Below are 12495 nucleotides of genomic sequence, written 5' to 3' on the forward strand. Positions count from 1 at the left end.
AGAATCAATTGAAAAACAAAATACTTGCACCAATAAATTAACTCCATATTCTTATCCTTACCATAAGAAAGGTAATGCAAAGAAAAGTGCCCTCAAAAGAATGGTTGTGGGCTTGAGAACAACTTATACAGTAAAAAGAACTTTTTAAAAGAAACAAAAAGAATATTTGACCTGGTGATTGTTTACCAAGACAATATTTTTCTTCCAGTATAGTTAAGCTCCCATAAATTATTTAAACCATTCAAAGGAGTAAAATATAAATATGAATCCATGCACTAAAGAAAAGAGAGGTTGGATGTATGAGCTATCATTCAGTTCATCCCCTGCTATTAATATTGATTTTACTGAGTTTGCTCTACAAATACTGTAGTTTTTTGTTTATGTTTTTTTTCAGAAAAAAAAACACCACCACACCTTCAAAACCCTCTGCAAAGGATTAATCATATAAACACTCCAATTCTGTGGCTAGGATTTATTTGATCAAGAAGTTTTACAATATTTAATGACATGAGAGGTTCAAGCACTTTACACACACTCGCTTTCACATCATGCTCTGATGTATATAATGTTAGTAACATGAAACTCTAATTGATCTTCAAAAGCTTAAGTTATCAAAGTATGGTACTTTTTATATTTATATTCAACAAATTCAGGTGATGATAAAAATCTTTGGGGGCCCGCGTGTATACGTTTGTTTATATGCGGAAAATATATTCTTTCGTGCAAATGTTTCATTCACGAATTATAAAGTACTAGCATCTTCTATAAAAGTACATGTGCAGTAAATATATTCTTTCGAACAAATATTTCATTTACGAATTATAAAATATTAGCATCTTCTGTAAAAGTGCATGGACAAATTTTTTTTTTTTTTTTTTCACATCCTTTCAAGCCAAATTATTATATACCAGTCATAGAGAACTTTTTTACCTTTTTTTGATTTACTTAGACATAGTTTAAATTTGGAGAAAGTAAGAGGGAAAAGTTTGCATCAAGCTTGTGTAGTACTACAAAGAGAATGTCAACTAGCATCCACTCCAAAACCTTGTTGACAATCTTGTTACTAAAAAAAAAAAAAAGAAGCTAAAAGGCTTCTCTTTATCTAAGTTAAAAGCTTGAGAAAACTAAAGTGAGCTTTAATGCCTAGCGCGGGTTTGCGTCGAGGACAGCAATTAACGAGATTTCATTGAGACAATTTGGTGAGCCGTCTGGTTCACCTCGTACTCGAATATTATATCGGCTTAAATAGGCTAGCATCCTGCCCTGTGGTGGGAGGCTATGTTGGGTCGAGTCATATTCGAAATGGCGTGAGGCTAGATGAGTCGAGTCACAATCGAGATCCGTGGGCGCTGTATCTGTACGCTTTAAGTGAATTGATTGCGTATTTCTAGCAGCTCGAGCTTTTGAGATTAATGGTTAACGCCAACGATCCGACATGTTAGAGTTTCGTTGAGCTTTAATGCCCAACACGGCTTTGCACCGAGGACAGCATTAACGGGATCTCATTGAGACAGTTTGGTGAGCCGTCTGTCTCACCCTGTACTTGAATGTTAATATAAAAGACCGTATTGGACGGCAGATTCGAGGAAGAATGAAGTGATCCTCACTTGAATTTGTCTTTTTTGCATGCCTCTCTTGATTAAGTTAAGATCATGTAAAATTGCAAAGCAACAATATTCCTCTCCTATGATTTTTCCCTTTCTCCAATCCATCATCTCTTTCCATGCAAAGTCTCACTGTTTCTCTAATAAGCTCATTCATCTCCCACTTATTATTCCCCACCTCCCTCTCTCCTTCTCTGCAATACCCAACCATGCTCAAATTGTTAAGCTTGGCCACTCCAATGACATGTTCTCCCAGAACAACCTCCTTACCATGTACTCAAAATCCCACCTTTTGTGTCGTGCACGACAAGTGTTCGACGAAATGACCGACAGAAATGTCGTCTCTTGGACTTGTATGATCACTGGGTCGATTCAGAACGGCGAATGCGAAATGGGTTTTCGGTTGTTTCGACAGATGTTGAGGGTTGGGTTTTATCCAAATGAGTTCGCTCTTGCTAGCGTTGTAAGTGCGTGCGAATCCTATGAGGAAATAAAGCTTGGTGTTTCGCTTCATTCGATTGCATTAAAGCTTGGAATAGACCGGAATCCGTATGTGGGTAGCTCGGTCTTATTGATGTATGCGAAGAACAGGGATACTGAAGTGGCAGAGATTGCATTTGAGTGCATATTTTATCGAGACCTAGCTTGTTGGAATTCAATGGTGGAGAGCTACGTATTGAATGGCTACGGATACAATGCGATGCGAACAGTATGTTCTATGCACCGAAAAGGACTGGTTTTTGACCAGTTTACTTTTTTAAGTGCTATTAAGGGATGTTTGATTAGCAAAGACTTAAATTATGCACGACAAATACACTGTTTGATCATCCAGAATAGGTTCGAGTCGTATATTGCGGTGATGAACTCTCTCACCGATTTGTATTTCACATTAGGCGTGAAGGACGTTGCTTTGAAGGTGTTCGATAATATACTAGAGAAGGATGTTGTTTCATGGAATACGCTAATATCTGCGGCTGCCCAAGAGGAGGATGAGATAGAAGCCATGGGTTTCTTCTCTAGTATGTTATCAACTGGTTTGAAGCCTAACCACGTTACTTTCTCTGTTATATTAAGAATGTGTGCTGTTAAGGAGCAAATTTCACTTGGTCTACAGTTCTTTTGTTTAGCTTGTCGTAGTGGATATTCTGATAATGTTCTTGTTGCTAACTCGGTTGTAGATTTTTTATCTAAATGTGGTTTCGTGAATACCGCATATCATTTTTTCCGAAGCATCCCGGCTAGAAATCTTGTTACATGGAATGAAATGATATCTGGGTATGGCTTAAATGGCTACAGCAAAGAGGCATTTCAGCTTTTTCGCAATTTACTTAGGTCAAATATAAGAGGAGACGAATTTACATATTCTGGTGTATTAGGTGCTTGTAAAGAAACGCAAGATTCAAGGACATGCGAGCAGATACATGGTAACATCATTAAATCCGGTTTTGCTTCATATCAGTATGTATGCACATCACTGGTGAAAGCTTATAGTATGATTGGATCGGTTGGAAACTCATTTAGGGTTTTTGAAGAAGTCGGTGAATTAGATTTGGTGTCTTGGGGAGTGATTATCTCTGCATTCGTGAAACGAGGCCTTTTCGGAGAAGCCCTTTCACTTGTGAACTGCTTGAGAGAAGAAGGGCAACAGCCCGATGAGTTCATACTGGCTAATATTCTAAACGCATGTTGTAACGCCGCTTTGATTATCCAGTGCAGGTGTATCCATTCTCATGTAGTTAAGACAGGTCATGAGAAGCACTTTTGTGTAGCAAGTGCTGTTATAGATGCCTATGCTAAATGTGGAGATATTATTAGCTCCAAGATGGCTTTCGACAACTCTTCGGTAGAAAATGATGCTATCCTCTACAATACTATGATCACAGCTTATGCACATCATGGGCTGATAAAAAAAGCTCTTGAACTCTACGAGCAAATGAGACTAGCTAATGTAGAACCTACTCAAGCCACATTTGTCGCGGTCATTTCAGCTTGTAATCATCTGGGACTAGTGGAGCAAGGCAAATACATTTTCAACTCAATAAGCTACATTTATGGAATGCGACCTACGAAGGATCATTTTTTATGCTTGATCGATCTCCTTGCACGAAATGGACTTCTTGAGGAAGCTAAGGCTGCTATAGAAAGCATGCCATATGAACCTTGGCCTGCTGCGTGGAGGTCGTTGTTAAACGGTTGTCGAATTCATGGAAATAAAGAGATGGGTGAAATTGCAGCTCAAAAGATACTAAAATTGGTGCCAAATGATGATGGTGTTTATGTCTTGCTTTCGAACATTTATGCTGAAGATGGTAGTTGGGAATGTGCAGAGAAGATAAGGATGAAGATGGAAGAAAGGAGAGCCCAGAAGGTTCCTGGGTATAGTATGATTGAGATATAAGGAATAAATAGTAAATTCTGATAAAGACAGCAAGACGAGCGCAATCAGAATTTCAGGTCTTTCAGATAATCGATAACGAAGGTGCTTAATTTCTTAATTTTTGTGAAGTATTTGAAGATAATTTACTTGTGATTTGTGAAGTGATCTGCAGTATAAAACTCTCAAACTTGGTAGCCGAGCGAAAAGAATGAAAGCAACAGATCTGTTGTTACTGAGGTCATATTCACTGCTGAAGAACTGGGAAAGCTGTATTATGCTAATGAACGAAGAGTGTTGGTACCGAATCGATAAAAGTAGAACAAAGGTTGATGTGCTTTACAAATAGGGCAATGATTCGCGCGGCTATTTGTATAACTGGATTTAATAGGGTTTGTATATATGTGAAGCAATTTATGTACAGGATTTAGTGATGGTAGCAGTAGCAAGTACTGTTTAGTGTATTGCACAGCAAATTCCTCATGCACATTAATTATTTCTTTTAAGACCGAAACTTATTCGATCCTTCTACTTTTTATAATTTTTTTTTTTACTCTGATTGATTATTATACTATGGTAATTAACAGGAAATTACACGAGAGTTGGCCCCTGATAAAAAGGGTCTTTCTGAATGTCAAGATTATAAACACTGACAAACTTTTGCTGAGCCAAGAGTTACTGCTTCTGTTCACTTTGCAAAGGGTATAATGCCTCCTTGCATTAAGGCCTCAACTCTTGTTTAGCAACACTGGGGATATGGGTTGTCTAATGATTTAAATTACAATTAAGGTGCTTATTTTGGAGAGCTTGATCAGATACTCACCTTGAAACAGGTCTTTGAAAAGGAAATAATTGCTGGATTTATTGGCGAAATCTGCGAGTTTTAAAATTGTATCTTTGAACAAGACAGCATTTCTAGGTGAGGCTCGTAAAGTTTTTCAGTTTTATGTGCCTTCTAAGAGTCCATGCCAACAGTTTAAAGTTGGTAATGACATTTTTTAAAGCCCTAAACAGCAGAAGAAATATACACAGTTGCTTCAGATTGAAATAGATGCTTGCAGTTAACTGAAAAGAAGCAGGAAACGAAAAAAGAAGAAAAATACGCAGAACAGCACCACTGTAAACAGGACTGAAGCAGTAAAACACTCTAAATGTGAGACACTTGCTGCATTAGGGACAATATATATGAGAAATTATAATGTACAGAGCAACCGAATTTTGTTCTCTTATACCATGACATCAAAGTCAGATCCAAAGTATATTAAACAAACCGAATGATGAAACAGAAAAGCCTCTGAACCTAATCTGTCAAAAAACACTAGTCAATCAATATTTAGTCTCTATTATATGACTGTCAAGCCTCCGAGGGTACAACTATTAATTTCAGCCACTTCCACCCCCCAAACAACCAAATGCCTTTTTGGGCTGTTGGAACATCATTCTGATGCTTTTCTTAGCACTCAGAAGATATCATTCGTTTAAGACGCTTCAGAAACAACAAGAGCTCGAATTGTTACATCATCGTAGCAAACAAATTCCAGGACCTACAAATCAAATGTTCTTAACTGCCATCGGATTGCCTTCACATATAAACAGCTTAAGTTTACAGAGCCAAGCATTTCTACATCACTGGCATGTCAAACTACTCAATGCAGATAGCAGCACTTTACATACTCTTTCCGTACTATAGCATGTCGACCATGCTTCCATCATATGTTTTCAATCTACAAGCTGGCAGAAGCCAAATATAGTTATCTTCAGAATAAGATAGGTTGAGCCATGCAAGCCATTCCTTGAAAACTTGAGGCCTCTTTAGCTCTGCTGGTGTTTCTTTTGAGTAGAGAGCTATTCAAAATAGCATCAACAATATTTTTGTAATTCCTCCTCAACATCTTTCAGCTGTAACAGAAGCAGAAGGTTTAGAGACATAAAAACTTATTATCACGTAAAAGGAAAGCTCCGTACTTCTTGTTTGCAAAATGCCTCATTTTTGGAAGCTTCTGCTTTCTGGGGTAGAGAAGTTGCTCCATAAACCAGACAAAGACAGGTGTTAGATAAATTTGAACTCATTTCGAGTCCCTCGAGGATAGCTGTCCAAGACCTGGCATCGGGAGCATAAGACCTGCCGACCATCTCCATGAGAACTTGAATTGCTTCGGAGAAAAGCCCTTTCTCACACAAGCCGCATACTAGACGATCAAAACTCGAAGGCCCCGGATCGCACCCCTCTCTCAGCATTTCCAAAAACAACTGATATGCTTCCATCATTCGACCTTCCAAACATAACCCATCAATCAAAATTCTAAAAGTATGCGAATTCCATCTAATTCCATTCTCACGCACTTCATTCATCACCTCCCTTGCTTTCCTTATCTCACTAACCCTTACATACCCAGCAATTAGTATGTTATAGGTCTCTATATCAGGATTGCACCCTACTCTCCCCATGCACTCAACCATTCTACCAGCTCTTTCAAAATCCCCTCGCTTACACAACCCATCAATGTAGGTGTTGTAAGTAAACTTATCCGGCACAGTACCCGTCAGAAGCATTTCATCGAACAGTTCATCAACCTCTTTAAAATTTCCCTTCGAACTTAACCCACTAAGAACCATATTATAGCTACCGACATCCGGCCTCCGCCCATCAAAAATCATCTGATTGAGAACAAAATAAGCATCATTCACCTTCCCATCCCTAACAAGCGCCCCGATCACCGCATTACACTCCGGCACACTCGGCACGAAACCGACACTCCGCATTTCCTCTAAGAAATCCACGGCCTCCGCGGAGCCCAGCTCCTTACAAATCGTTCGAAGCACCAAAGAATACATCTTTGCATCGGGCTCGCACTCGTGAAGCGGCATCAGACGCATAAGCTCGATCGCCGAGCCCACCTTCCCAATTCTACAAAGTGCCCTAACAAGAACCCTAAATGTGGACTCCTCGATTCGAATATTCAGCTCCGGGGACCTCAATAGCACGTCCCTGACCAACAAAAGGCCCTCCTTTCGCCTACACAGGATCCCCAGCAACAAATTTAGTGATTTCGCAGTGGGCGCGCACCGTAAACGGGGGATTTTGAAGAACACGTCGAGGGCCTCGCGGATCAAGCCGAATTTACCGAAATTGCGGATCAAATCGAGGAAAATGGCCTCCGGGGTGGGGGATTGGTCGGAGGATTCGAGGTGGGAGAGGATCTGGGGGAGGTGGGAGCCGAGGAGGTGAGGGTGGCGGAAGAGGTGGGATAGGGCGAAGGAGTACGCGGCGGGGGTCGGGGCGGAGTCGTAGGCGCGGAAGGAGTCGGTGAGGAGGGAGACGAAGGAGTCGGCGCCGGGTTCGGGGTCGGCGCCGAGTTTAAGCTTGAAGGATTCGAGGGCGCAGGACTCGGCGACGACTCTTTCGTGCCGCTTCGTTTTGTAGTGCGGAGAGAGCGCCGGTTTCCATCGTCTCATGGCGCGGGGCTTCGCATGAGAACGCTCGGAAGCGAGAGAACGAGCTCGACGATCAAAGTGTAAAATGTAAGGATAGTCCCTACAATATTCCGATACTAGATGTTATTCCTTATCGTCTCAAAAATGGAAAAAAAAATTAAAAATCCAAATTAGTTAATATAAAAAAAGGACTGTTTTTTTGGTATTTAGTTCTCTCAAATTTTTTATAAATAATTTTAATAAATTTATATTTGCATAAATAATATTCTCTTTATTAAACATAATAATTAAATAATCATATTTTTTTTATATTTTATTATTCTAAAGTTAAAAAATAAGAACTAAAGTGTGAATATGAACAAAGTGATTCTATTATCGTATTTAACTTAAAATTATCGGCATGATACTCACATGACGATAAGAAGAGGATCTATATATAAATATAAATAAAATTTTATTAGGACCATTTGTCAAGAAAAGATTTTTCAGGGGGCTAAATATAAAAACTCCTAAAAAAATGGCAACTATAAAAAGGAAAAGTCTACCTGGCTAGATGGCGCCACGTGGCAGGTGGCGCCCATCGGAGCCGTGTACTACAAATTGTGGTTTTTTTTTTTACTTTTTCTTTTTTATTTTCTTCGAACTCAATTATAAGCCCAAAAATAAATCAAATTTCGCAACCCCTTAAACCCTCTCTTCGAACCCCTTCGCTCTCGCCGCACCCTTCGCGCGCTCTTCTCCTCTCAAATTCACTAATCAGGTGAACGATCGCTACTTTATTAATCTACTCTTCTCTGATCCAATCCCTATGTTTTTTTTCCGCTTTTTTTTGGTAATTTATAGACCTTATTTGTGCTTTTTTTCTTCTATTTTTGCTTGACTTGTTAGGGTTAGTGTAATTTTATCCTATTTTCCCTGATTTTTTTGTTCTTTTTATCTGTTCGATTCGTTAGTTTTTTCGCATTATATTTGTTATTTTCATATATAATCGGGAGGAAGAAGAAGTTGTTTTTTTGGTTATTTTTGTTGATTTTCTGTAAAATTAACTCCTTACGTTAGTATACTCTAACAAGGTTTTGAAGATTGTTTAAGAAGAAAACGATGTTTTGTTGTCAGATTTTTTTTCTTTTTTTTTTTATTTTTGCGAACAATGGGATTGCAACGTATGAGAAATTTCAGGGAGTAGGGTGTTTAAACGAGAAATTTCAGGCATAAATCTTAAAATCAGGGTTTTGCGGTGACGATTTATATATTTTTTTAACTTGTTTTTCAACTGTAAATATATATGATTGGTTGTGTAAAAGTTTTTCAAGGGGGCTTATTTAATGTATGATGCTTGCTGTTATTGAAAAAGAACATGTGAAAGATCTTAAGGAAGTTAATATTTTACTAAAGATAAAATAGTAGAATAATAAGGACTAACAAAAGGTTAGAAATGATTAAGGCCTACTATGGGATTGGCGGATTGCATTTTCAAGAGCACCTGCTTTTATTCTTTGAAGGTCCGAAAATCCAAAAGTGCGGTACATGATTCTCTGGCGGCTGTTGCCACCGCAACTTCTATTGGAGAAGGGAAGATTGGAGGCGCTTTCGAATTTTTTGGGCCTTCCGAAGTATGAAAGCGGGTGTCTTTAGCCGCCGCAATACCAAACTCGGCCTAAATGTATGTTCTTGTAAGAATGGAATAGATATAGATATAGATATAGATGTTAACATTAGTATCCATTTAGTTTCTTATGAGTATCTTTGTTTTGTTAGCGATGCCAATTTTTCTTTTTCTTTTTTTTTAACTAAAGAGATGCTTATTATGAAGATGATTAAAATTTAAAATTTTGAGTCCTTATTTTTGCATTGCGGATGCTTAATACTTCATTGTTTTTTTAAAAAAATTATTTAGGGAAGGGTAAATGAAGAACGAAATGGATGGCTCTTCTTCTGCTCCCCCTCCTCGCAAGGTGCTTGCTCTTTTTATTCTTTGTTTGCATTGCCCACTCTTTCTCAATTTGTAATTTTTATCTTGTCATATGCTTTTTTTTTTTAAAGATATATCTATTGTTTATTGTGGCAGTTAAAATTCGCACCCAAAATCCCTCCTCGCAAGACGCAAAAGACTGTTGTACCAAAAGTGTACGTAAATGAATCCAATTGCATGATTTGATAGCACATTTCTCTGTACCTTTCTTGTCTGGGCCATGAAACTTGTGATAATCTTCTTTAGGGAACCATCTGAGACAAAAGAAGAGACCATCGATAAGGAGCTTCTGATGAAACTTAGAACTGCAAAGGTACTGCTGGTTTCTCTTACCCTCTATGATGATGTTTGAGAACCTAATCATGCTTGGATTTTATGAATCAAAGCTTTTCTTTTGCAGACTAATGATGGTTTTGGTCAGAGAAAGTCTAAGAATGAAAAGGAAGGTATGGTTTAGTTACATGTACTATTACTTTTCTGTTTACTCTTTATCACATTGTGGCATTAGCTTTCACTTTCTCAATTGCAAGGGATTGATGCATGATCTTTTTGGTTTAATGGATGGATATTCTAGTTTAGCTCAGTGGCTGAGCATATATTGATGGGCATTTCAATTCAAAACATGATCTACGTTTAGGACCCCAATTGAGTCTTTATTTTCATCTTATTAAGTTCATTGATGAGTCTCTTCAGTGTTAATGTTGTTAATTTGCTATTTTGTCGATTAAATAGACTAACCAGATCTATATATATTTGTTATACTTAACTTTTCTCACTTCATATTTATTAGTTTGTAGTTGTTTCCTTATTTTTGTTATGGAAGAATCTTAATTTCTATAGGAGTAACCTAATATCGTGTTGCAGCTTCCTCAACGCAAGTCGCATTTGGCCCAGTGAATTCTTTGAAGGCAAGATCATTTCCTCTTCCTAGAGATACTACTACTACAGGTACTTAAGTTGTGCTAACCAAGGTTCGTTTTTTCTTAGTTTTTTCTTTGTTTGTATTCAATGTGGACCTGATGAGCATTCTTTTTTGTTCATTTTAGATGCATCATCTCCCAAAATAGATAAAGAATATGCGGAACCCTGGGTGAGTAATTAAAACATTTCTTCACCAACTAATGTTTCTTCTCGCATTCTATCTTATATCCTTTAATATTACTGCAGGACTATACCCACACAAATTATCCTGTTACTCTTCCTTTGAGAAGGCCCTATTCAGGAAATCCAGGTAATTATATTACTGATGCTTACCCTAACCTTTTGCATCATGATCACTTCACTGGGGTTATTTTCTTTTCCCCCCCATTTGTCCAGAACTTCTTGATGAAGAGGAATTTGGGGAGGCTGCAAAAAGCTCAGTTCCAAATGAGGATGACGTAAATGCAGCTGAGCAACTTGGGCTGATGGTATGTGTATTTTCTGGAGTGACAAAGTTCTCTTAATTGCAAAAATGGATAGAGTGCTGTTCCTCTGTTGGTTGCTTAGAAACAAATCCTTGAACTGTGTATTGATGGGTAAAATGTATGGATAGTCTCATTACTGTACTGATAATGGAACTTGGTTCCTGAACTACTCACATAAACACTTTATTCCCTCAACTTTCTCATATATTCTATCCCTGCTGTTTAAAAAGATTCTAACATCTGTTGACTTCTGTTGTGGAGTGGCATTCTATAAGTGCTAATTTTACAAGAACTTTTTCTTATGGTCAGGAATGGAATCACAATATATAATGAAAGTTTATGGATCAAAGTGTTTAGCTCAAATGTTCATGGCCCAAGTAGCAATTTCAGAATTGTGCCAATTCTATCCATTCAGTTTACACTTGTTTGATCCCCTCAGCCAACTAATTCTTTGCTTTGAGAAAATTCTGTCAGAATTTTGTGGTGTTTTTGACTTTTTGGTCACAACATTCTGTCAACTTACTAGATGGAATTACTTGCAAGTTTTTGATGGTAATTGTTGGGGGCCTGAAACTTTGAAAGGGGTTAATGTTTAGGACACCTTGCCAAGGAAACCAACTGTTTGAAGGGGTGCCTTTATTTATTGTATATCTTTGACATCTTTTGCAATGATAACAGGAGGAAACGGATGAACCACAATTCCTATTCTTTCAGTTGCCGGCTGTTCTTCCCTTAGCGAAAAAGCCCGATGCATCAGCAGACGCCAAAAAAGGGTCTAATAAGACAGTTCTTGCTTCAAAACTGGAGGAGGTTCCCGAGGGCCGTATTGGGAAAATTCTGGTTTACAAGAGTGGAAAAGTAAAGATGAAGTTGGGAGATTTGCTATTTGATGTGAGTGCTCAAAGCCCATAATTTTACTTTGCTATTATAGTTCATGATGTGATTTGTCATTTGTGTCATACTTAAATAGTTTCTTTTCGATCTTCGGACTGTTAAAAATTTAGTGCTTGCGCTCTTGATGTTTGACCCATATTTCTACTTTGTCCTCATAGTTCCAATTTTAGCAATTTAGCCTTGAAACTGTTTTTTGCAACAAGTCAGCAATTCAGTCATTAGTTTAGTGTATCAGATAAAATATTACAAAGTAAGCACTATCTGTAGACTTTGTTGAAAATTAATTTCTGAAGAAGAAATTGAAACCCATTGGAGACCAACACGAAAATGAGGTCTAACTTATGGGGTAAACTTGAACTATGAGGATGAAATGGAAATGGCGGTCAAACTTTAGGAGCTGAATTGTTGCAATTTAAACCGAGGATGAAATCGAAAACTGCGTCAAACTTTTGGAACTGAATTTCTAATCAACAGTTGGAATTTTTCTGCAGGTTTCTCCAGGCGCCAATTGTGTTTTTGCTCAAGACGTCGCGGTAGTTGATACTAAAGAGAAGCAGTGTTGCATTGTTGGAGAGCTTGGGAAGCGTGTCGTGGTAACGCCCGATATCAACTCTCTTCTGGGTTGTAGTGAAGATATAGATGTTTCGTCGTACCCATAAACGGCATTTTTTTTGTTTTTTTAATGTATGTCAAAGTTCTTTGTAGATCTGCGGAACAAAGATAGTATGGTAGTATGGCTTCTTATTTGCTAGGCATGGATACTAACTCTTATATTGGATTGGAATTTCTCAGTTTTATACTTTTATTTAT

General features: G+C 38.0%; 3 protein-coding genes across 4 annotated transcripts; 2 read left to right on the top strand and 1 right to left on the bottom strand.

Moving 5' to 3' along the window:
* LOC109719588 (pentatricopeptide repeat-containing protein At3g09040, mitochondrial-like) lies at positions 1468-4516 on the top strand. The gene has a single exon (XM_020246357.1). It carries the CDS (start codon positions 1627-1629, stop codon positions 4000-4002), a length of 2376 nt encoding a protein of 791 aa, XP_020101946.1. The 5' UTR covers positions 1468-1626; the 3' UTR covers positions 4003-4516.
* LOC109719594 (pentatricopeptide repeat-containing protein At2g38420, mitochondrial) lies at positions 5105-7486 on the bottom strand. Its single transcript, XM_020246364.1, has 2 exons — positions 5944-7486; positions 5105-5877 (listed from the first exon to the last, which is right to left on the bottom strand). The coding sequence occupies exons 1-2, from the start codon at positions 7432-7434 to the stop codon at positions 5839-5841; spliced, it is 1530 nt and encodes a 509-aa protein (XP_020101953.1). The 5' UTR covers positions 7435-7486; the 3' UTR covers positions 5105-5838.
* LOC109719094 (DNA-directed RNA polymerase III subunit RPC4-like) lies at positions 8063-12494 on the top strand. Of its 2 annotated transcripts, XM_020245620.1 has the most exons (12): positions 8063-8173; positions 8916-9076; positions 9311-9368; positions 9482-9540; positions 9632-9698; positions 9786-9831; positions 10250-10333; positions 10432-10475; positions 10553-10616; positions 10703-10794; positions 11470-11682; positions 12177-12494. In XM_020245620.1, exons 3-12 carry the CDS (start codon positions 9321-9323, stop codon positions 12342-12344), a joined length of 885 nt encoding a protein of 294 aa, XP_020101209.1. In that variant the 5' UTR covers positions 8063-8173; positions 8916-9076; positions 9311-9320; the 3' UTR covers positions 12345-12494. The 2 variants fall into 2 exon arrangements, with proteins under 2 accessions (XP_020101209.1, XP_020101208.1); XM_020245619.1 differs by lacking the exon at positions 8916-9076.

The sequence above is a fragment of the Ananas comosus genome, linkage group 13 (genome assembly GCF_001540865.1).
Source record: "Ananas comosus cultivar F153 linkage group 13, ASM154086v1, whole genome shotgun sequence".
Taxonomy (NCBI): Eukaryota; Viridiplantae; Streptophyta; class Magnoliopsida; order Poales; family Bromeliaceae; genus Ananas; species Ananas comosus.

What these genes read in the sequence shown, in the direction of transcription:
- LOC109719094 (XM_020245620.1), top strand. Translation starts at nt 9,321, where the DNA reads ATGAAGAACGAAATGGATGGCTCTTCTTCTGCTCCCCCTCCTCGCAAG. An exon ending in AAGACTGTTGTACCAAAAGT is followed by an intron (nt 9,541 to 9,631) that starts GTACGTAAATGA and finishes AATCTTCTTTAG; the next exon opens with GGAACCATCTGAGACAAAAG. An exon ending in GCCCTATTCAGGAAATCCAG is followed by an intron (nt 10,617 to 10,702) that starts GTAATTATATTA and finishes CCATTTGTCCAG; the next exon opens with AACTTCTTGATGAAGAGGAA.
- LOC109719594 (XM_020246364.1), bottom strand. Translation starts at nt 7,434, where the DNA reads ATGAGACGATGGAAACCGGCGCTCTCTCCGCACTACAAAACGAAGCGG. An exon ending in AGGCATTTTGCAAACAAGAA is followed by an intron (nt 5,878 to 5,943) that starts GTACGGAGCTTT and finishes CTTCTGTTACAG; the next exon opens with CTGAAAGATGTTGAGGAGGA.
- LOC109719588 (XM_020246357.1), top strand. Translation starts at nt 1,627, where the DNA reads ATGCCTCTCTTGATTAAGTTAAGATCATGTAAAATTGCAAAGCAACAA.